Genomic DNA, 22,730 nt, shown 5'->3' with positions numbered 1-22,730 from the left:
AATCCTGATACAAAACATTTTAATACCCGATGAATCCTTCTCACATTTGTTTATAGAAAGGGCATATTTGTAAAATAATTTGTTTAAGTATCTTTTCTTTTCTTTTACATTCAACTCCCAAACAAAAGAAAACTACTCACTTTCTTTTCTTTTTTAAAACTTCCAAACAATTTAGATAGAAACTTTGATCCTTTCTTTTCTTTTCTAACTTATCATTTCTCTTCTTTTCTTTTCATTTCCATCCTCCCAAACTAGCTATTACTCTTGTATTAGAAGTTTTTTTTTTTTTTTTTCACGTTAGATACTTAGATGCGATTCTATGTCTATTCTTACTGTATACTGTACAGTAAAGGGAACGGAGGATTCGAGGAGACCCAAACAAGAAATTTTTCAGAAAGGGTTGAATTTTTTTAGAAATGCAGGTCCTTGACCGACACAGGGGCGGAGCTTCTCAGGTCCTTGACTGTCTCGTTCGGTTTCCTGCGAACGCATCTTTCTTCTGGAGCATTGTGAGACTCCACACTCTCCTCTCCCGGGAGGTCCCAGCCCGTTGGTCCGTCGTTCCGCTGTGTTTTCCGCACTCCAGTGGCCTGAAAATGGAGCGTCTGGTGACGGTTTTGTTGCTCAGTGTATTACTCCTCAGTTCAGCCGGAGAATCCGCCAGAGTTTCATATATTCGCCTTCCCAATTCTCCGGCAGATGGTCTCTGTGCTCACCTCATCCAACCTTATGGCTATCCTTGCTCCGAGCACACCGTAGAATCTCTATCTCTATCTACGTATCGTTCTTTGTTGAATATAGTATTTGTGTACAGTGGTACACATGAATAAATTTCATTAATCATTGATCTTACTTTTTTGTCTACCTACGTATTGAAGGCGTGACTAAGCTGTAGACGATTTTTCTGAAATATAGCGTGCAGGTGATTTAGTTTAAGAATGTGGAATTGTTGATCCAGGCACAAACAAATGATGGTTACTTGCTTGGACTTCAGCGGGTGGCATCTAACTCCAGATATCTCAGAGGGCAATACGGTCCTCCAGTTCTTCTCCTTCACGGGCTAATGATGGTAATCTCTCCTAAAATAATTTGTTTACATGATTTCTATTTTATTTTATTTTTTTTAGAAAAAAAAAAAAATCATAGTGGAGAGGCCACATTTGAATTTAGCTCTATTCGTTCTTTCAAATTCCAATTCTATGGAAGATATTTACCAATCATCATTACGGTTGCTACTTTGTGCAGCCAAAACTGTTTTATGGTACAAAAGTTTATTTTTCAGTTCACTATCTTCTTTAGTTAGATTTGTTGCTTATCGGAATTGAGCATTCTTAGTGCTTTGGTGCCTCCATAAATGTGTGCATATTCAAGCTGTAAGAGTAATACTATGTCAAAGTTCAGTGTGTAAGCTGTAAATTATTTCGTCCGTGCATCTTGGTTTTGGTTAAAATTATAAGCTAAAATGGCTTTCGCATCTATAGGAAATGCTACTTTATTATTACAAAGATCTTTAACAAGCATGATTAGCCTTATCTAGACTCACAGAAATTGTAATTGTCCTCCCCGCCTCCCCCCCTTCCATTTTGTGAATGTAATATAAAGAAAGGATTGGGTAGCAGTCTCGTATATTAACAATTGAGCAACTGAAAAATATAACAGGCAGGTGATGCCTGGTTCTTGAACTCTCCAAATCAATCATTGGGGTTTATCACTTTATCCTGGCTGATCATGGCTTTGATGTTTGGGCTGGAAATGTGCGTGGGACACATTGGAGTCGTCGACATGTCCATCTGACAGAAAAAGACAAGGTATTTATAGCTTGTCTTTGACATCTGGTTATAATCTTTAAGTTCTGTAACTGTTGGAAATTGTAATGTAGTACAGGTTTTCAAATTACATTCATATATTGACTTGTCATGATTTGATTACTCAGGTAAAAGCAAGGTATAAATATGAATTGCTTTGAAGTCGTAGCCATCAAATGGTTAATGCTCGGAAGAGCAGGAGTGGTGGACCACCATCCCCCCTCTATGTGTAGAATTTATTTCACAAGTTACTTCTGCATGGTCTTGTCCTGATTTGGGATGCAGCAAAAATATTCTTTTTGCATAAACTAGATGTGCTTTATGAACCCTCTTACTTTAATGGTTTCTTCTCTTGGTTTTTAGGATTTTTGGGATTGGAGTTGGCAGGAATTGGCTCTGTATGATCTGGAAGGAATGGCTCGTTATATTTATAACATCACCAACTCAAAAATATTTATTGTTGGTCATTCACAGGTCTTGAATCTCTTGAGAACTATATGTTATATCTTCATTTGGTTGTTGGTTTTTGTTTTTCTGATATTCGATGTCCTTTGCTTTATTTTGCAGGGAACAATAATGTCTCTGGCTGCTTTTACTCAACCACATATAGTATCAATGGTTGAAGCTGCTGCGCTTCTTTCTCCTATCTCATATTTGGATCATATAAGTTCGTCTTTTGTCCTAAGATTAGTGAAAATGCATATTGATGAGGTTTGTGTGGTTTCTTTTTGAGCATTCCCATCAGGGCTTATTTGTCAGTGTGCTTAAGTTGTCATTTTTCTCTAAGCAGGTGTTATGTGTGATGGGCATTCATGAACTTAATTTCAAAAGGTCTTATTAATTTTGGCTCTTTCTTTCGGTCAGGTTTCCACATATCTTCGGTTTATATAATCCTTTCTGTTCTGTTATCTATTCAGTGACTGCAGCACCCATATGATGGACATATTATGCAGTGAATATGTGAATTGCAATGAGTTGCTTACTCCGGTTACAGGTCCTTATTCATGTTCTGTTATTTGGCCTTTAAAAAAAAAATTCCTTTCATGACAAACTTTTCTGCTTTGCTTTTCTGCTAGCAATCTAGCACTGTAGAGCAAGTTGGGAAGTAATTATTCGAGTGTTTAGAATGGTTAAACTATTATATTGCCATCTGTATCTTATTAAATGGTGGATTAACCTTTCAGGAAAGAACTGTTGCTTCAACAACTCCCGGATCAATTTCTATCTCGAATATGAACCACAACCTACATCCTCAAAGAATCTGAATCATCTTTTTCAAAGTATGCACTAGCAGGATATCATTGTCTTTGGCCTTTTGGTTTGCTGAAGTTATTCAAACTTGCTATATCAGGCTAAGTCTGTGTAGCTTTTTTCCTCATTTTTTCTCATACATTCGCTCTTACTCTCCTAGTTCCTACCCATTGAATTGTGTTTTTTTTCCAGTGATCCGTGAAGGTACTTTCAGAAAGTATGATTATGGAATCTTTAAGAACCTGATACGCTATGGACGGTTTTGGCCTCCAGCATTTGATGTTAGCAGCATTCCGAATTCTTTACCATTGTGGATGGCTTATGGGGGTAACGATTCATTAGCTGACGTTACTGATGTGCAGCGCACGCTGAAGGAACTAAAAAGACAGCCAGAGGTGCTTTTTCTTGAGGAATACGGTCACATAGACTTCCTCCTGAGTGTAAGATCAAAGGAAGACGTGTATGATAAGATGATTAGGTTCTTGAAGTCATTCAGAAAATTTGGTAGTTACTAAGGCCCCGTTTGGGTTCCGGTGCTTTTGATAAAAAAAAAAAAAAAAAAAACACTTTGCTAAAAAAGAAAGCACTTGAGCAGTTAACAAATACTTTTATTAAAAGTTCTACTGGAGAAGTATTTTTAAATAAGCTGTCGCAAATATCAAACGGGTCCTAACTCACATGTTCAGGCGACTATGTGATGGTTGAGGCCTGATAGTGGTTTGGACGGGTTTGTTCAAACCAAAAATAGAGATGCTACTGTGTCCTTTTGTAAGTCTGCCAACATAGATGAGACAACACCGCATGCAAGGATACTTAGGAGGAACTCCGGTAAGTAGAGGTTTGAAATGGGTCCGAAGAAGATTTGTGGCGCCCGTAGAAATTGTAAATCCGCGTGTATTTGCTGCAGCACAATGCGTATAGGAGTCAAATGATGCAACAGCCAGTACTTTGGCATCCACAGCTAGCAAGAAATGTGTGGAAAATGTACTTTTTTTAATTTGACTCTCGTCTGGTCTCGCTTGTAAAGCTTGTAGTGTGGAAATGGAATTGAAAAAAACTGTCGTTTGAATTATTAGTTGATAATAGATGAAAAATCTTAAATATTTGATAGAGTTTTTCAATGAATTGACAATTAATGAAGGATATTGTTGTTTTTTTGTCACACTAAGTGAGGTTTCCGTAATTATGAAAATCTCAACAGAGCCGAGTGAAATTGTCGAAAACTTTAGGGGAGGTTTCTGAAATTATTCCAAAAAAAAAAAAGATTTCCTAGTAGTCTTTAAGGAATTGTCATTTTGTACTTGAAACGAAAAAAATAATGACTCATAAGTATTGTAGAAAGGTAATTAATTAAGTGGAGTGAAAAGATAAATGAAAGAATTAGAAATTTAGATGTAATTACATTATATGGCAATTAACGAAAGTGGTAAGTGTTAGTACTATCAACAAAAATGTAATTAGAAACTGGGTGAAAATTAAAATTCATAAATAAATTTTTTATTCGAATAAAAAGAAAAGAACCAAAGAAAATTTCTACCATGATACAAATGATAATTGTGACAAGTGTCAACCAATGAAATATTACTAGATTTAAAAAAAGATTTAGGCATTAACATGAGAATCAGTTAGGCAATCATTCATTGACTTTTCTTTTTCTTACTTACAATTGATCATGGTTTGGGGATTGCATCACATATTTCATGAATTTTCACAAAAAAGTTTATCTACACAAATTGTGCTATCAATCAAGTTTAGCATAAACCAGTTTGTTTCATGTACTTAGAAGGCATTTGGTAAGTTGGTTCCTCAAGGAATGAGTTTCAAAATGATTCATAGTAATACTTATCATTTGACTAAGGTTAATACTTAATCGGAATGACTTAATGGATATCATAGGCTCATTTTGTGATTGATTGTTATTTTAATAGGGAATCAATATTTACTCACCAATGTAATTGATATTTTTAATAAACAATAAAAAGTTAAAAAATACTAGAAGAAATTAAAATAGTGAAAAAAAATTAGAAAAAGAGTAGGGAAAAAATATATAAACCTATACCTATACTTTTAGTTATAAAACACTGTATGGGTTTCAACAAAAAAAAGAATCCATTACTATTAACGGATAAATAACGATGATAGTGATAATGATCACAAAAGGTTAATTTAATTTGTATGATTCAACAATCGATGATGATTAATTTATCAATTGAGTCTAATATATATCTATTTATTGTTGTTCTTTAGAAAGTCACGCGCATTTTTTATTTTTTATTTTTACTACATAATTCACTTACTACAGTCGGTTGCCTCAACTTAGTTGGAGCCACAAGGCTTGGACAATGGTCCCACATCGAGTTGTTGTGAGGGCAGCCACAACGCGGGTATAATGGAGAGCCATTACACCGCTCCATGACACGGCTCCAATGGGGAGCCGTGTCATGGAGATTACACGCATCATGTCATTGAACTTATGTAATTCATTTTGTTATTATTTGTATTTTATTTGATTTAACTTATGTAATATTATGTTATGGAGTTCAACTAATTACATTCCGAATTATTAATTAAGTATGGATTATTATGATATCTTCGCATTTGAAGTATCAAATATTTGTTTAATTTCCTATATAATTATTTTTAAAAAAATAACAATATATTATTTTTGAAACATAGAAAAATATATATTATTCAAACTTAAAAATTAATAATATCATTTTTAGAAAATAAAAAAATTCAAAATGTACAAAATTTAAAGAAAGTTAGTACTTTATTTTTTAAAAATAACAAAATTAGTTTTAAAAATTACTTTATTTATTTATGGGATATGAGTTATGCATTATTAAAATAAATATTTGATTAATTGTGGACCCATACTATTACACCTTGTGGAGTGTAATCCATTGTGAGTGAAAGTGTAATAAAAGAGGAGAAAGTAGAATGCTGACGTGGCATGTGAATTACACTCCACAAAGTGTAATAGCATTGTAGATGCTCTGATTGTGGTGGCTCTGTCCACAGTGGGAAGTTCATCTCACTTTCTACCGTAGAAGCACCCCTGCTGGAAGTACGAGGGTTTATGTCATTCTGCTTTGCAAGGAGGTTTTTCTTTTATTTTTATTTATTTGGTAGAATGTTGTACCTGAACATGTTTTTAGTTCTAGGAGTGAGTTTGCATCCAAGTACAATGGCGATCATGATAAAGCACGTTTCACCTCCGATTTTTATTACCGGCTCCAAAGACAAAGAATGACAAACAAATATGTCATAGTATATTTGTTTTCATCACCTCCATTTTCATAGTATATTTGTTATTTGCATACTTTATTTCATAATATGACGGAGGTTTGCACTTAATGTATTAGTTAAATTTATTAGTTATACATATTATTAGTTATTTGCACTTAATATATGTTATGATCTTTGGATTTATATCTAATTCGTCCTTTGGTTTATAATGGTCCAAATAAATGCTTTTGAGCGTTTCATAATTACTTTTGTATTTTTTTCACATTTATATTTTAATACTAACTAGCTGTTGAATAGAGTTAGATAAATAAACAAAATTATTGTTGTAATAAACACACTTACATCTAGATAAATCTTTCTTTGTAATATGCATTACGCACTTACATCCTCCTACGGTTTGCAGCCTTTCACACTTACATGTTTTTTTGTGAGAAATACACTTATCTACCTTGTATATAAGAAAATGGTCAATTTACTGTAGCAACCCATCTTTTTAACACATATATTGTCTATATTTTTAATAAGTGGTAGTTTTAGTTTTTAGTTGAATTTTTACTTCACTGTTTTTTTTATTTGTCAAAAATCATAAAACATCACTCTTCCTAATTCTTCTCTTCTTCCTCCTTCTGCTTCTGCTTTGAACCCTCATCTCCCTCTTTTTTGTTCATCTTTCCTTTTTTCCCTTCAATTTTTTCTTTATAATTAATTATACTAGGATTAGTTTCTTATTATTTTTTTAAGTGATTATTGTTAACTGATCAACCGATTTTTACTGTCATGTCTTACTCCATCAATTTTAACTTTTTAATCCAATATTTTGTTTTTCCCCTTCTTTTTTTTTTCCTTCATTCTAATTTTTCTTTGCATTTCCTCCTTCTATTCAATCGATGCATCTTTTTCTTTTTCCTCTAGAGTTAACCGAATGTATTTTTTTCTTATACGAGAATGGATATTTCTTTTCTTCCTTTGTTCCAAAATCATGATTCATAATCATCTCTATATTTTTTTAAAGAGAAATATAGGCAATAGATTTTTTACCACTACTACTCTTACTGTCTGGTATGTTCCATTTTTTTATTCCTATTTTTTTTCCCATTTCACGCTGCCAATATATGGGTTTAATTTTTTTTGTTAACCATATTTTATTTAGCCTTTATCATTTTTCTTTTTTTTTGCCTCTTTATTATTTTACCATGGTGTAATTTTTATTTTAGTTTGGTCTCCTTAATATTCATTAATCTTTCATTATTTTAGTTCTGCAAGTTGATTTTCCTTTTGTAAGGGTTATTTTAAATCTAAATGCAAAATTTGTATTTTGTAATTATGATGTTATAGTTCCTTTTCAATGTATAATTGAATCTTGCATTTTTTTTTAGTAATTCTTTGGTAATGAATTTTTGTACCCTTTTTATGCATTGAAAAGTCTTCCGTTCGAATTTCTTGCAAGTTTTGTTGTGAATCTGTAAGATGGTAGTTTTTACATGATGGCGTCTTGTTTGAGAAAGAAATAACGGTGAAATTTTATGTATTTGTAATTATAATAGCATGATATTTGAGCTTTATAAAGCATATATCATTGAGTAAATCTTATATACACTGATAGTGTATAGTGTTTGGATTGTAAATTATTTGAGATAATTTTGTGAAAAAGTACTGTAGTATTTTTTTGATATGATGTATGTGAGATAAAAAGATGATTGAAAAATATGTTGATGATGCAAGCAAATCAGTGTGTGTAAATAAGGTGTAAATAAAGTGAAATAATTGACAATCCAAACACAATCACCGTTGGATTCATGACATGTATACAAAAATTAAATTTTAAATTTAAATTTTACATAGTTGTCATTTATTCAACGCTAGGAAAAATTAATCTTATATGAGTAAATCCTACTTATGTTAACATTAATTAATTGAATTGATTTTCCATTTCTCAATTCTCATGTATTTGATTTTTGAATCTTTTGCTGTTGTTTGTCTATATAATACAAAAATATATTATATATACAATACAGCAAGATAACTCTTTACAACATCACGATAAGCAAGTTGAAACAAACTTTTGAAACATTCGATTAAAAATAAACTTTATTTTTTAGACTCATTTTAGTTTGAATTTCGTAGGTGGGCCTAGGTTATACTTGCACATCCTGGTTCCAGGTTCCCTCTAGTATAACCAGAAAAGGGCACTATAATATGCACTTGAAATGAGCCTCCTAGTCAAAGTTTCTAGATAGCTTCGAACGGCGATTGGAATTGACGGACTGACTCCCCATCTGACAAATTTCGTAGAAGTACCCTAAATCAAAGTACACTCGATGCCCATACCCATTAACAGTCATCAGTTCACCACGACAAATTCCAGTCGCCTGAAAGTTCCATCTCTAGGTTACGTTTGTATTGTATTTTCTTTTAATTTTTGATGAAAAAATTAATATGATCATTTGATATATATAAAATAAAAAATTAATTAAAAATTATATTTACGAAAAAGTATTTTTTTATAAGTTGTTCGTACCTTGCCCAAAAAAAGTACCCATCATTTCTTTCCATTGATTTGCTCTTTTATTTGTCGGAAATGGTCAAGGAATGTTAAAGTGTAAGAATATACTCGCCAACCCAAAAAAAAAAAAAGAAAAATACAGCATTTATTCATGATCAGTGCATAATTGAGCTAGAACTCAGTAATTTCCACAGCCAAATAAGTTTGATTTGTAGTGATTGAATTAGGATTTGAAAAAAAAAAAGAAAGGAAGAAGAACTAGGATTTTAGTATTGGTCGTATTACGATACAAGGCACGCAGCGTCAATGGCGCGGAATTCACTGTTGTTTTCCATTTTCCAGCAGCGTCACGGTGCACCTCCTCCTGATTTCGTCGACGAACTCCTGCAAATTCCGATCAGAAGTACCACCTTCGGCCACCGCATCAGCGGCCAACTTCTTCCACTTCATCGCATTCTCTTTCATCTCAGCTGCCTTGGGACCATTTGTAGCTTCGCGCAAACACTTCTCCAGTTCCTCCCTAGCAACAATCTTATTCTCCGCCTCACCTCTACACATTCTTATCCCAACTTTGAATTCATCCACCAAGTACTTGGCATCAGTGACTTGATCACCCCATTGAGGAAAAGCCAAAACCGGCATCCCACTGGCAAGTGCTTCCAACGTCGAGTTCCAACCGCAGTGACTTAAAAAACAAGCAACAGAGGGATGTGCCAAGACTTGTTCTTGTGGACTCCATCGCACAATTTTACCCTTGTCGCCGGCCTTTTCCAGGAACCCATCTGGTAACACCACTTCTTGATAGCCGGAGTCCTTGCTTCGAGGCCTAACAACCCACAAGAACGACACCTCGGAATCCAATAGTCCGTATGCAAGCTCAGCGATTTGCTCTTCCTTCAAGAAAACAATGCTTCCAAAAGATATGTACACGACGGACGCCGGTGGTTTGGAGTCCAGCCACCCTATGCAATCATCGGCTTTCAGAATATCAACACTGACGTTTGAGGCTGGAACTTTTGGATTTTTAAATAAAGGTCCAATGGGCCTGACGGGGCAGAGCTTCGCCACGTAGTTGATGACATCATGCTCAAGCTCCTGAAAAGTGTCCATCAATATACAGAAACTCTTTGACAAGTTCGTGAACTGACCTAAGATGGCCTCCCTCAGGAATGGATAAGGAGTTGTGGGATGCAAGAAACTAGGAATCTCATCGTGCTTCAACAATGGCATAGATGGCAATTGAACATCAATTTCGGGTTCGGCGTCGGTGGGATAAGGAGCTAGGGCATGACAGTAGTGGTAATATGCTGAAAAGCAGGCACAAGACTGCACCCATAGGATAGCACTTGGGATGTGAAGGCTCTCGGCTACATCAGAAACCCAGGGAATGAATGGATTATTGATTATGCAGGCAACAGGGAGACCTTGTTCCTCTTGTTTCTTGATTACTCCAGGGAGTATTTTCCGGCCAGCGACCTCAAGATGTTTCGTGTACTCACCAATACAGAAGGCTTTGTTTTCATCCTCTACCCATTCATCATCAAAGAATTCAAACCTGATCATTCCATCACCAACAGGGGTGGGCTCATCGCTCATTTGGTTGGCTTTCCGGATCTCTTTTCCGATGAGTTCGGGTGCTGAAAGTGTGACCAGCAGACCTTTCGCAGCAAGGCGCTTGCCTAGTCTAAGCAGCGGATTAACGTGTCCTTGGCCCGGGAAGGAGACTAGAAAAACATGAACAAGGGAGCAAGGCAATGAGTGACTGCCCATTTCTTCTAAAGCTTAGCTTGGAAAAAACTGAGAGAAGTGCTACACTGCTTTTCTATGATTATGATAATGGGATGGAAAATGACGAAATATGGCTTCCTTTATTGATTGCCGTGAGGACAAAAGGATCAGGACTACGATGTAAACTGTCACCGTCTGGACGACAAATCCAATGGCCATTTTTTTTTTCTTTAGTCATTAGTGGTCAATTGGAAAGCATGGGGAAAAATTTTTAATTTCTATTTTTTTTTGCTTTTCAATTTCATCCTCATAATATCAAATTTTAAGTTTGAATGGTATCATGTACTCCCTCCGTCCCGTTTTGTTAGTCTTGATTTTTTTTTACACAGATTAAGAAAGTGTAATTAATTTGGTTGGAAACATAAATTTAGATTAATAATTTCCTAAAATACCCTTATGCTAATCACGAAGAGTGCCAATTAATATCAGTTACAACTAATTGGTTAGTATTAGAAAAGCTCAATGTATTCAATGTAGTGGGTTAGTATTTAATAACAATATATTAATAACAAGATATTTAATAAGGGTATTTTAGATAATTTGAAAGATTACTATATTTCTTAATGGGAAAGTGGACTACAATTTGGGACAGACGAAAAAGGAAAACAAAACTATCAAAGTGGGACGGAGGGAATATATGATTAGAAAAAAGAGTTATATTGAAAAGAGAGACTAAAAGGTATTTTGATTTTTTTAACATGACAAATATTTTAAAACATCTCAAAATAAAAAGAAAATATGATACTTTCAACTGGACGGAAGGAGTAATATGCTATGATGACAAAATTTTCATGATTTTTGAGGTGATATAATAATAGAGGTTATTTCCTTGTATCAAAGTGTAGTATAAAACTGCGGTTCCTTTTGACAAAATAAAAAAAAAAATTTCTTTTTTCTTGTCTACTTTTACAATTTTTTCTATATTGTTGCATTAATTTATAATTCGATACACTATTACTACAAACTATGATCCACTAAATATAAATTAGCATTAGTTTCACGTCGTAACAGAAAAACTATGACCGACTAAAACTAGATTGCACTTTTGATTTTCGTTAGGTTTGTTCGGATTGAGCATTATTTCTTCAATTTTATTTGTTTACATCATTATTATAATTTTTAATACACCTTTTTATCTGACATACATCATATCATAAAAAATGATACAGTAAAAATATCCCAAATAACTTACAATCCAAACAAATCCGTTATTTAATTGTTTTTGGAGGTCCGTAGCGGAGAACGGAATAAATTGTGACGACATGGTTGCCAGCCGTTTACGCAAGTTCACCGAGCATTTATTTTTCCATTCCAGGTCATACACAACATATCGCGTTCCGTTTCCGTAGGTCTCACGATCTTATCAACTTACAATAATGCAAGAGTTCGTGATTCTTGTCAGTCCCGGAAGATATACAACGGATAATGTCATAATCATTCAAGAAATGATCAAGAAGATCCAAAAACTTGCTACCCAATGAAAAAAATACCAAAAAGCTAAATGCTACACTTGTCATCGGACAATAAACAAATAGAGTTGAGCCGGACTTTTTTAAATTGTTACTAGTTGAGCTTTTGGACTTGAGTTCAAATCTTGTACTACTAGTTTAAAATTTAAGATTGAATATTCGATCGGATATTTGATAGGTTGACAATAATGTTATATAAAATAGTAATATAATTCTAAATAAAATATAAAAAGTTATTTGAGTTTTATCAAGTCTTGACAAATCGAATCGGATGTGGACAAATTTGAATTCGATTTAATTTCTTAGTCGGGTTCTAATCCTTGATTGAATTCAAACCAAAATTGCCAAAATTCGAACATGAATCAAATTCTTTAATAAATCGAGATCAAATTTGTTAAGAGCTCAAAAAAAAAATTTTTTTTTTTTTTACAACCCCACGTAGTTTAACATCTTTTGCAGCCCCATCTATTACCACATGACTGCGTACATGTTTTTATTCACTTATTATACACTCACTAATTTTGATGGTAAGATCGTGGTCAGAAGGGCAAGAGGTGTGAGGTTTAAAGGTCGGGCAATATGACATTGACTTTAGGATTAAAAGTATTCAATCAGCCGCTATCCTTGGTTTTTCTGTGTGTGTGTGACTGTGGGCAAGCTTTGTTAATTAACAAAAAGGCGTTTAAGAAGAAAATGCAGGGGACAGAGGGTTCGAACCATCTCCCGTCTCCTCGTTGCATTCATCGACTTTGACATTTTTTGTTAGAAAATAAATCTTCTTATATATATATATATATATATATACACTGATAATGTATATATTATCATCGCTTTGATACATGTTGATATGTATGAAAAAATTAATTTTAAATTTTAAATAATTATTATTTATCAAACGGTAATGCTGATAGTATATATATATATATCGTTGATTTAAAAAAGCTTATTAATTCTTTCCATCGCCGTGTTCCTTTTGTTTACTCCGTCTTTTCTCCTGCTCCTGACATCACCCAAGCAAGCTGTTGGACGCGTCGTAATAAATGTTTTTGGGTGGCTGGCGAGGAAAGATTTGTTATCGGCCTCGTCACCTTACTTGAGCACTAAAAGAATACCATCCCACAGATCAACAATCAGTGACGCGGTCAGCCATTCTGTCACACTCCTCATCCGGTGACGGAAATTTCGATACCATTTCTATTACATCACCGGTGACGGAAGATGACTGCACTAATGATCCCAATTTTAGCTCCTAATTCCTCGCTGTTAAGTTAAACGTTAGCAATGACGTTTAGAGGAGTAAAGTTATCGTAATAAAAATCGCGAGTCACCGTCAAATGTTACCTCGAGCACGTGTTTCATAGTAGCAAAATCTAACAAGCAAGCTAAAATGAATGGGTAAATGACAGATACAGGAATGAACTAATAAATATTAACCACACACAATACAACGAAGAGATTTGGTCTGAATTATTACTTTCGTCAGAGCGCACTCAAATAGGTCCGTATACCCCGTCTCTTGTCATTGTCAACTAAATAAACAGGCAAATAATAAAAAGGTCCCCTCTTCCATTAATTCGCCGTTAATTATATGCTTCGTCTTCCGGTCGATTTCTTCTTGAACATAAAGAACACTCTCCGGACCGATGTAGAGAGAGAGAGAGAGAGCATCAGAGAACGGTCAAGGCCCCGAGCGGATGAAAAGCCTCGTGACTTGTATCAAAACACAAAATTAACTACAAGACTGGTTTATCATCTAATTAAACTATTAGTTTAGAGATGCAATGAGCAATTGAGTGTCGCTTTCTTGAATATATATATTGCAATCTGAACCGAGTTTAGATCACAAGAGAATCCTGTTAAACAGTCGTAGGATGAGACTAGAGATTTATTAAACAACACCCTCTTGCTACGTACCATACCATGCAAATCTCTATCAAATAAATTTCATTTTTTTGCTCGAAAAAGTTTTTTTTTTTTTTTTTTTTTTTTTTTTATTATCAGAGGACAACTCCGGAGAAACATTCTGGCGGCATTAGTTTAGATTGCACTGTCTGTCTATAGCCCCATTTCTTATTCGTCTTCTTTTTATTTTAACCGTACAAAGTGATATATGTATTGGCCAAGCGGCGGCACAATATTTGCATTTAATTATACATCATCGGGTGGTTTATCATCTAATTAAACTACTAATTTAGAGATGGAATCAGCAATTGGGTTTCCAAGTAGTCTTCTTCTTATAAATTATAATTCCAGAAGAAAAATGGCCTTAAACCAACTCTAAAAGTTCATCCACTTGGATTTCAATTTGGACCAACTCTACTTTACACCTAGACCTTGCATCACTTTCCTATTTTACACCCAAAACTTCAATTTAAGACGATTTGCATCCTAAATTCTTAAAATTAGTCCCATTTAAATCTAATCAATAACATCGTTAGCAAAATTACCAGAATAGAGGACCATGCGAATCGATGAAAACAGTATGTTTTCATTGAGTTTCACTGTCCTTTGTCCCATTAATTTTTCTAACAATTTTGGCGATTGGATTTAAGCGAGACAATCTAAGAGTTTAGTGAACAAATGCCCAAAATTAAAATGTTTTAGGATGCAAAAATGTGAACTTGATACAAGTTCAAAAGTGTAAAGTATAATTAGTTAGTCCTTTGAATTTTTAATTGTGTCGCTTTCTAATAACGAAGAAAAAAAAAATCCAGATCTCATTTCTTTCTTATAATAAATGTATGCCAAATCACAAGTTTGGTCGGTCTTTCAGGAATTCCCGACCGTTTCTTATCTTGACAAACAATCAACACATTTTTATCAGATGGGGTTTAGTAAGGTAACTTCAAAATACACACACATGCGTGTCGAGAAATTGATACCTCCGTAGAACTTGTTTATTTTCTTTAATTTGCATATAGTTTCTACACATGTTTGTTTTGTAGATTGTTGTTCCTCATTAGAAAATGTGGACCGGTTGTTAAATTTACTGTTCATAAAATGTTGAATTTCTCTGCGACTCTCTCCAAATTAAAATTCAACATAGTATGTTGAACTCAAATTGAAAGGATTTGATGATGAGAGTTAAAACTTGCAGGCTATCTAACTTTTGGTCTCAACTCCTTTTGTTTTGTAAGTTTTTTTCTGTCTGGTCCAAGGTCTCTAAGCCCAAGTTGATATAGTATCAAGAAAATCTATGAAGCCCATTGCCACAGCAAAAAGCCTTGGGGCAAAGTGGGATCCATGTTGTGGTAACTAGTTTTGTACATGATGCCAAGGACGGGAAAAATATGTTCTCGCCATCTTCCAATTGTGTTTCCATTCAAGCTGCTCATGCTTCAATTTTACTTTTGCTATTTACCTTTATATATGTTCACGCACTCCTGTGATTGCTAACTTATTGATTTCCTTGAAAACAGAAGAACTATTATGTTGCTAGACAACCAAAGTAGGCGGAGCCAAGGACAAGCAAAGAGGATGTCAGTAGTTTCTTTTTGAAGAACTTCTCTAGCAAATATATATATATATGTTGTGATACTAATCTAGCATGTGAGTTGATTTAGCTTAAATGTTCGTGGAAATTGAGGAATGCCGTTAAAGATCGTACTATCTATATCAACTTTGATGCAGTCAAACAATTAAAAGGGGCGTCGTTATCTTTTTGAGAAGTAGTCTAGACTTCAAAGTACTGTGGTAAAAGGTCAAGATTTACCAGAACTTCCACCGGAGAAGCAAATGGTAAAAGGTCAAGATTAGCCACCAAAAAGGAGCTGGAAATATTTGCCAAACGAGTTTGGTCGAGTAGAGTGAACGCCATGGATTCTCCCCCCGAAGAAAAGGTCGAAAGGCCTCGACTTGGCAAAGTGCGTTCGGCTACTTCCCATCCACTCTGACTTGATGATTTTCAGTTTTCTTCTTCTCAGGAGTCAGGAGTCAGGAGTCAGGTCAATCCCCCTTGGCCACAGCTATGAACCCAGGTGCAATGAATTCTTGACCTTCTGCTTCCAATTGGAGAACGTACGCACGCTACACCTCGAGAGGGCAGCAATAGCATCACTTTTGACAAAATTAATCCTGCCACGTCAGAATAGGGCCGTCCGTCCCTCTTGATCTCGTTAGGAATCTATCAGAGAAGAGTTCCCTGCTTGATCAAAACTAAATTTGCACTCTTCAAAACGTTGTTGCTGTAGCTGCCAACTTCTCACATGCCGCCTCCTTAACTTTTAGCTTAGCCATTGAGAATGTCGACAAGTACATGTCAAAGAATTCAAGTCTACTACTGTCTGAAAAAGCTTTCAACTGGATGTCAAACAAGCATTGAGCCATCCACGTTAAGCTACTGTGAAAAAATCACCCTTTTGCGCGTGAATTTGAGAACTAAAGGCACTTCGCGTCTGGTGTCGTTGCATGAATTCATTCTCCAATCCGGTGCTGGTGACTCGTGACATTCAGGTTCAGGTGAAGTTTTAACGAATATCGGGCCTATGACTACGACTATTGAGTGGACGTTAAATATCTCAAACTTTTTAACCACTTGTAAAGACGATTTCGACGTTTGAAAACTTCACATTCCCGCTGGGTACTCAATTTCGTACGGTAGGAAGGCTTGATCATTTCAAGAAAATCTCACGGCTGTAGCTGCTCCTCTGCTCAAAACTGTAGCTGAAAACGACGACGCTGCTCAAAACTGTAGTTGGGCAGGCATTTTTGCCACGTTAACAAGAGATAGAGTTGAAAACTGCAGCTCAATTTGCCTTGGAGAAACCTAAAGTTGTATAGTTTCCTCCATTGATGGAACCATTTTCCAAACTTAAAAATCTTTTACTTATCTAGGTTAGGTTAAATTTCTCGTTGTCCAGAGAAGTACCACGTTTTGTATTCTGGCCCAGCAAGACCAAGGGCAGGCGTGCCCGTCAACAGCGCTAAAACCTAGCACTTGATCCAACAGCAGTGCATTTCACAAGTCACCGTCAATCCCCCCCGCCTTTCCTTCCGCCATTCCTCCCAGTTTCCATTTTTCAGCACTATAAATTCACGTAATTGGAAACTCAAAGGCGTCATCAGATTCCGAGTTCATCCCAACACATCTAATAAACTTTGAAATGAGCACTCTAAAATCGTTTGCGGTCTTGATTATGCTGATCCTCTCTCTTTTTTCTGGCGCGCTGCCTCAGTATTGCATACAAGCCCGGATATTGATGAATTCTAGAGGAGGAATGTCAACTTCCAAGGCGGCCAAGTATTCAGGGCAAATCCCCGCTGAGGGTAATGCAGCAAAAGATTGGAATAAAACCTTAGGAGGGATGAAGAACTCTGGTCCTACTCCAGGTGCTGGACATGAATGCATTACAAGCAATGGCAACTAAATTCGATCTAGCACTCACAAAAATTTTAATGCCACAAGTGGCTATACAAAAAAGGGGAGAGTCTTTGACCATCATATCATATCATGTTGACGGTTGGTAGATTAGATTTAGCTAAATAAATAGGGTGTTTGGTAAGTGGGTTTCAATTTAAATTATACCTATACAAAACATGTTTGTTTAAGGTCAATGAAAATCAGCTAATGAATTTCATCATGGTTAACAACTAATAATAAAGAGTAGCGTTTCACTTATTTTGCTGTTAGAACTGATGGTTTGTATAGTTACCAAATTTTTCAATATATAATAGTAATAGTGTGTAATTGTGCAATTTGAATCAAACGGCTCCTCCTCCTGAGCTGAGTATCATCCTTATTAATATTATGGATATAACAATCACCGTCTTGGACTCAAGAACCAATCTATATCCTCCTCTACTTATCAATTATATATTTCGCTTACATTTCATCTCCTTGGTGGTTCAAAGTTTACAATCAAATGTCTGTCATTAATAAAAAAAAAAAAAAAAAGATTGATCTTTTTTATACCGTCAATATAAAAAGAAAATTTTACGTGAGCGAAAAGAGTTAAAAATTAAATGAAATTTAGGTATGCACCTGCTCTCGTGCAAAAAAAGTTCATACGATTGAAAAAATAACACTTACCATTCTTGCAAATTATTGTTTTGACAAAAAAAATATCTTGCAAGCTGCTAGCAACTAAATAAAAGACGTGGATTGGATGGTACGGGGAAAAGACGGAAACATGTGGTCATGAATGAAATATATACTAGCGGGCTACGCTTGCAACTCAATGGGCTTTATGCTTAAAGCCCACACTTGTGCCATCCACTTGAGATTCTGGGTCCTCCGGCCAGCTCCAATTTTTCCCAAACCGCACTATACAGACCGTCCGGAACGCAGGGCGATGGCGGATCGCTCTCTACTCCGCCGAGTCATTCTCCGTTCCACACCCCTGGCCACTGTTTTCGTATTAGGAAAATCACGTGTCTTAACATGTGAGAAGAAATTGGAGCCCGAGAATGAGAAAACTACTACTATTAGCAAGAAAGGTAATTGGTACGCATTGCCGCCGTTTACTCCCTCCGTCGACGGCGCTGCTCTTGGGAAGACGATTGCTCACCGCCAAACCGAGAAGAAACATAAAGCCTCCGACACCACCTCCACCTCGACCATGACGGCGCTCAAGTGGGTTACGCGATGCTGCCCTGAGCTGCCTCGGTCTCTTGTACAGAAACTCTTCCGCTTAAGACAGGTCCGTGATTATTTGCTCCCTGTCATCACTGGTGATCTTATAGCAGTAAAATTATGCCCTCGCTGTCGTAACTTGTAATCTCCGGTGTTGGGCATAAGGAATAGAGTAGTAATTTGCTTGTAAATAACTCAATATTGTAGGTTCGGAGAGATTCTTACAACGTTGAAGTTCAACAACGTCAGCTCAAGAGGGTAAGATTAATTCATGTTTTGTTAATTAGAATGTGCCGACAATTGGAGTTTCTCAAGGTTGTACATTTTTGTTTAATTTGCTTATGAGTGAGGGAGCTTCTTTTATCTGCAACTAAAGGAGCAGGTGATTGTACTCTTTCTTTGATGTTTCATCTACGCAGGTAGCAGCCAAGGACTTGATGAATTCCGGAGACAGAATAGTCCTACCTGTATCAATTCAAAAGGTTCCCTCAGCAAAAACTGATAGCACTTTCAGTGAAGAAGAAATGAAATTCCTTCATAGCATGGTTCTGTTTAAGGTCTGTCCTCTACGGATGATTTTACTTCTTTCCCCAGTTTGGATTTGACGTCTGATACCTAGATGTAACTTTGTTTTAGGATCCAGCTGTTATTGTCGTAAATAAACCCCCTGGAATGCCTGTTCAGGTATGTTTTGTGCATTAAAAGAGTAGATAACTTTTCTTAGAGATAATAGATGGTATAGATTTTTTCAATTGATATTTAAAATGTTGGACAGGGTGGTATAGGCATCAAAAGAAGTTTGGATGAACTGGCGGCTAAGTATTTAAGGTTTGATGATTCAGAGTCTCCGCGCCTGGTAAGATTATAGTTACATTTTTCAGTTGGCAAACATACTTCCCCACTCCCCATGCAGCCCAAAAGATAAGACCCAGAAGCATGTTGTTGATTCTGCTGTGGTAGAGTGTGCCAAACAACCTCTAGCATATTGCAAGATTCAGGCTAGTTTTATTCTGGCTCGACTGTAACTATAATTAGGTTTATTGAGTTGATTTGAAATTCCAACAACAATTTCAGATCAAGAAAATTGAACCTTCATGAGACACAAAAACAGTAGATTTCATCAGAAATGTCTACAAAGAACAACAACCAACATAATCTTGAATTCTTTATCATTAACCCATAAAAGCTTAATACATAATATCTGAAATTTAAGAAATTAATCAGAATAGCATCATTTTATGAGACACCCAAATGATTGTAGCAATTTGTAAAAATTGGCTTGCCTCCTGCATCAAGTTGCAATGAGGGTTGACACTGAAGATGTGGCCTTGAGTGGGCTAAGTTTTTGAGTTTCGGAGTCAGCAAAATAGTTGCAACTAAATCTATTTGTAGATCTAAATTCTGATTAGATTTTTCTCTCAGTTATTTGCTTTGTGTGCTGATCTTGCTTTGGGCAAGCTTGTCATCTTTTAGGTGCACAGACTTGATAGAGATTGTAGTGGCATATTAGTGATGGGGAGAACACAGTTGAGTGCTACTACTCTACATTCTATCTTCCGTGAGAAAACGCTTGAAGCATCCGAATATGTGGGTAATTTTTCCTACTTATCTTTTGTGTTCGTGCTTTGTTTATTAACATGTATTCTTGCTTCTTTTGTATTGCATGGGTCTTAGTTGTATTCTCTCACTTTTTAAGGATCTTGACAGTAAAAGACGAATAGTCCGGAAGACATATTGGGCTCTTGTCATTGGATCTCCTAGACGTTCTAAAGGAATAATCTCAAAGCCATTGGGAAAGGTGGGAGGATTCTTGACAGCTGTTGACTTCTGTATAATTTTTTTCTTATTAAGCTAGGATGTATAGGGATGGAGACGTAAATTGAAAATTTGAATTTTCCTGCTTGCTGCAACCTACCTTAAATAGTTAATTACCTTTCTTGTTTAATCTTACTACTTAGAGAAAAAGCAGATGCACGAGAACTATAATTGCCATGTTATTTTATTAACTGCTTTGACTCATTTAAGAATTTGTTCTGTTATCAGCTTTCTTTTATTCTCAAAATGAGTTGGATGGTATCTTAAAGGCATTGCATAGGTCGTAATATGATATTAAGATTCTAAAATATTTTTCATCACCATCATTGTGTTGATAGTAGTTAGGACTATGTTATTTGGCTCCTAGTGGGATGCACACCGTTCATGGAATAATTCAGAATTGAACAGTTAATGGTCACCAATAAATAGCCATATGCTCCTTTTTTGGTGTTTGTCTTTATTCCTCTACTAACAGCCCCAACATCAGTATGTATAGTTGTTTTATACTTTCTAAATTTTGATTAGTTCTATATGCATTATACTATGGTAGGAAATTGTAAAGCTCCCAAGTGACATGTATGGTAAAATTTTGTAGTTTAGCACTACTTACATTGTGCTGAGGGGTGACACGTGTACATTACTTAGCACACAACCTGGGGGCTAATAGGAAGCCCATGTATTTGAAATTTCTTTAAAGTGATCCCTGGAGGTTTTGACATCTAACTCTTGATCCTTCATGGAAAAGTAAAGGATTTGTCCCTTAGAATACACTTTAGTGCATTTCTCATTACATATAGCTTTCCAATGTTATTTGAGTCATTTTCAATCTTCAACAAGCACTTCGGCTAATTGTTGTTCTTCCTGTAGGTGGTGGTGGACAATGGAAAATCTGACCGAATAACAGTTGTAGATGATGTTCAATCATCACTGGCTCAGTATGCTGTGACAGAATATGAAGTTATTGGATCTTCTTGCCACGGTTGGCTCTGAACACCCTTTGCAGTATTATGATCATCAAAGAGATAGAATAAGATATGAAGAATGATTTGTGACTTGTGAGTTGGCAAATACCCTGTGTACGTAGTATGGGTATTTGCTGCATGTACTAACCGCATTGCTGTCTCTCTAGAATGGTCTTTCTATTGATCCTTGATGTGTTTTCTGAACTGTTTTTCCAAAATTTTATGTGCGCTTTTTAAGCGGCAATAAGTTGAGCATTCCTATTAAAAAGGAACGTATAGCAAAGCATTTGTAGTATCGATGTGTTTACTTGTCTTGGGTTTACTTTTTCATTCCTCCCATGTGTTCCTGGCAGCAGATAAGTGAAATGTTAAAGGGTAATATGCACGTTTTCAGCCTGTGCTAATCATTTTTTTTTTTACGTGGAAAGGAATTTTTCAGTAATCTATTACAGCAAATGGGTGTTTATGTAGTTAGTGTTACTTGACTGCACCATTTTATTCATTTTGTATCCTGTTTAATTTTTACAAGGGTAAAATTGCAGGCTACAGCTGGCTGGAGTTATCCCCTCTTACAGGCAGAAAGCACCAGGTATGGGTTATAGTTTTATGCTATACTGATATGATAGTGAACTCGAGCTTACAGCTTACCTGCCCCCTTTTTTTTTGGCCCTCTGTCGTTCAAAGCTACGTGTTCACTGTGCCGAGGTATTGGGTACCCCAATAGTTGGGGATTACAAGTATGGCTGGCAAGCTCACAGGAACTTGAAAAATCCTGGTTCCTCTGCTCTCACTAGGGACCATAATGAGGGACTCCTTGAGGAAGGGCTAGATCCTTTCAGCCTTAATCTGGGTAATGGAAGCATCTTGGATAAGCAACCTCGCCTTCATCTGCACTGCAGAGAGATGGTCCTACCCAATATTTCTCTCGCACTGCAACGTGCCAAATCAATTACAGATCTTGATCTTGAGGATGTGAAAACCATCAAGTTTGATGCTCCTTTGCCATCACACATGCAAAAGAGTTGGAACGCCTTGGGTTCCTAGATTGTAGTCTCTCTCTCTCTCCTTTTTTTTTTTTTTTTTTTTTTGGGGTTTAATGGGCGTATTCATTTTTTGCTTTTGCTGGAGTAACTTGTGATATAACATAAACAGGTCTATCAATTTTTCCACTATTACGACCATCTTGATGTAAAATCAATAGATGTCAGTTGTTGTTTTTTTTTTTTTTTTAAATTAAAAAAAATGAATAAATTTTCATCCGTAACCCTTTTAGAACTATACTACGTTGTTGTGTTGGCGTTGACGGTCGTGAAATAT

At 35.7% G+C, this 22,730-nt stretch overlaps 3 protein-coding genes across 4 annotated transcripts; 2 read left to right on the top strand and 1 right to left on the bottom strand.

Annotated features, from left to right (window-relative positions):
- Window positions 1-297: 297 nt before the first annotated feature.
- Window positions 298-4,159, top strand: LOC113726481 (triacylglycerol lipase 1). Its single transcript, XM_027250222.2, is given in 10 exon segments — window positions 298-755; window positions 959-1,069; window positions 1,660-1,710; window positions 1,713-1,808; window positions 2,169-2,279; window positions 2,373-2,516; window positions 2,596-2,636; window positions 2,723-2,799; window positions 2,990-3,085; window positions 3,249-4,159. Coding segments are annotated over 10 exon segments (1,389 nt in total). The 5' UTR covers window positions 298-416; the 3' UTR covers window positions 3,572-4,159.
- A 4,834-nt stretch (window positions 4,160-8,993) lies between these two features.
- Window positions 8,994-10,661, bottom strand: LOC113726480 (gallate 1-beta-glucosyltransferase 84A24-like). Its single transcript, XM_027250221.2, has one exon. The coding sequence runs from the start codon at window positions 10,576-10,578 to the stop codon at window positions 9,127-9,129; it is 1,452 nt and encodes a 483-aa protein (XP_027106022.1). The 5' UTR covers window positions 10,579-10,661; the 3' UTR covers window positions 8,994-9,126.
- A 7,581-nt stretch (window positions 10,662-18,242) lies between these two features.
- On the top strand, window positions 18,243-22,594 carry LOC113726479 (RNA pseudouridine synthase 4, mitochondrial). 2 transcript variants are annotated; one of them, XM_027250220.2, is made up of 10 exons: window positions 18,244-18,703; window positions 18,844-18,894; window positions 19,056-19,193; window positions 19,273-19,320; window positions 19,412-19,492; window positions 20,110-20,223; window positions 20,333-20,434; window positions 21,319-21,430; window positions 21,956-22,002; window positions 22,098-22,594. In XM_027250220.2, exons 1-10 carry the CDS (start codon window positions 18,251-18,253, stop codon window positions 22,455-22,457), a joined length of 1,506 nt encoding a protein of 501 aa, XP_027106021.2. In that variant the 5' UTR covers window positions 18,244-18,250; the 3' UTR covers window positions 22,458-22,594. The 2 variants fall into 2 exon arrangements, with proteins under 2 accessions (XP_071930921.1, XP_027106021.2); XM_072074820.1 differs by lacking the exon at window positions 18,844-18,894 and having other exon boundaries at window positions 18,243-18,703.
- The last annotated feature ends 136 nt before the right edge of the window (window positions 22,595-22,730 follow it).

Source organism: Coffea arabica, chromosome 2c (genome assembly GCF_036785885.1).
Source record: "Coffea arabica cultivar ET-39 chromosome 2c, Coffea Arabica ET-39 HiFi, whole genome shotgun sequence".
Taxonomy (NCBI): domain Eukaryota; kingdom Viridiplantae; phylum Streptophyta; class Magnoliopsida; order Gentianales; family Rubiaceae; genus Coffea; species Coffea arabica.
This window is presented reverse-complemented; position numbering and strand designations above follow the sequence as displayed.

Bases quoted from the DNA above. Each gene is read 5' to 3' on its own strand.
- LOC113726480 (XM_027250221.2), bottom strand. From the start codon at position 10,578: ATGGGCAGTCACTCATTGCCTTGCTCCCTTGTTCATGTTTTTCTAGTC.
- LOC113726479 (XM_027250220.2), top strand. From the start codon at position 18,251: ATGCTTAAAGCCCACACTTGTGCCATCCACTTGAGATTCTGGGTCCTC. The intron at 18,704-18,843 runs GTCCGTGATTAT...TCAATATTGTAG, and splicing joins AACTCTTCCGCTTAAGACAG to GTTCGGAGAGATTCTTACAA. The intron at 19,321-19,411 runs GTATGTTTTGTG...AATGTTGGACAG, and splicing joins CCCCTGGAATGCCTGTTCAG to GGTGGTATAGGCATCAAAAG.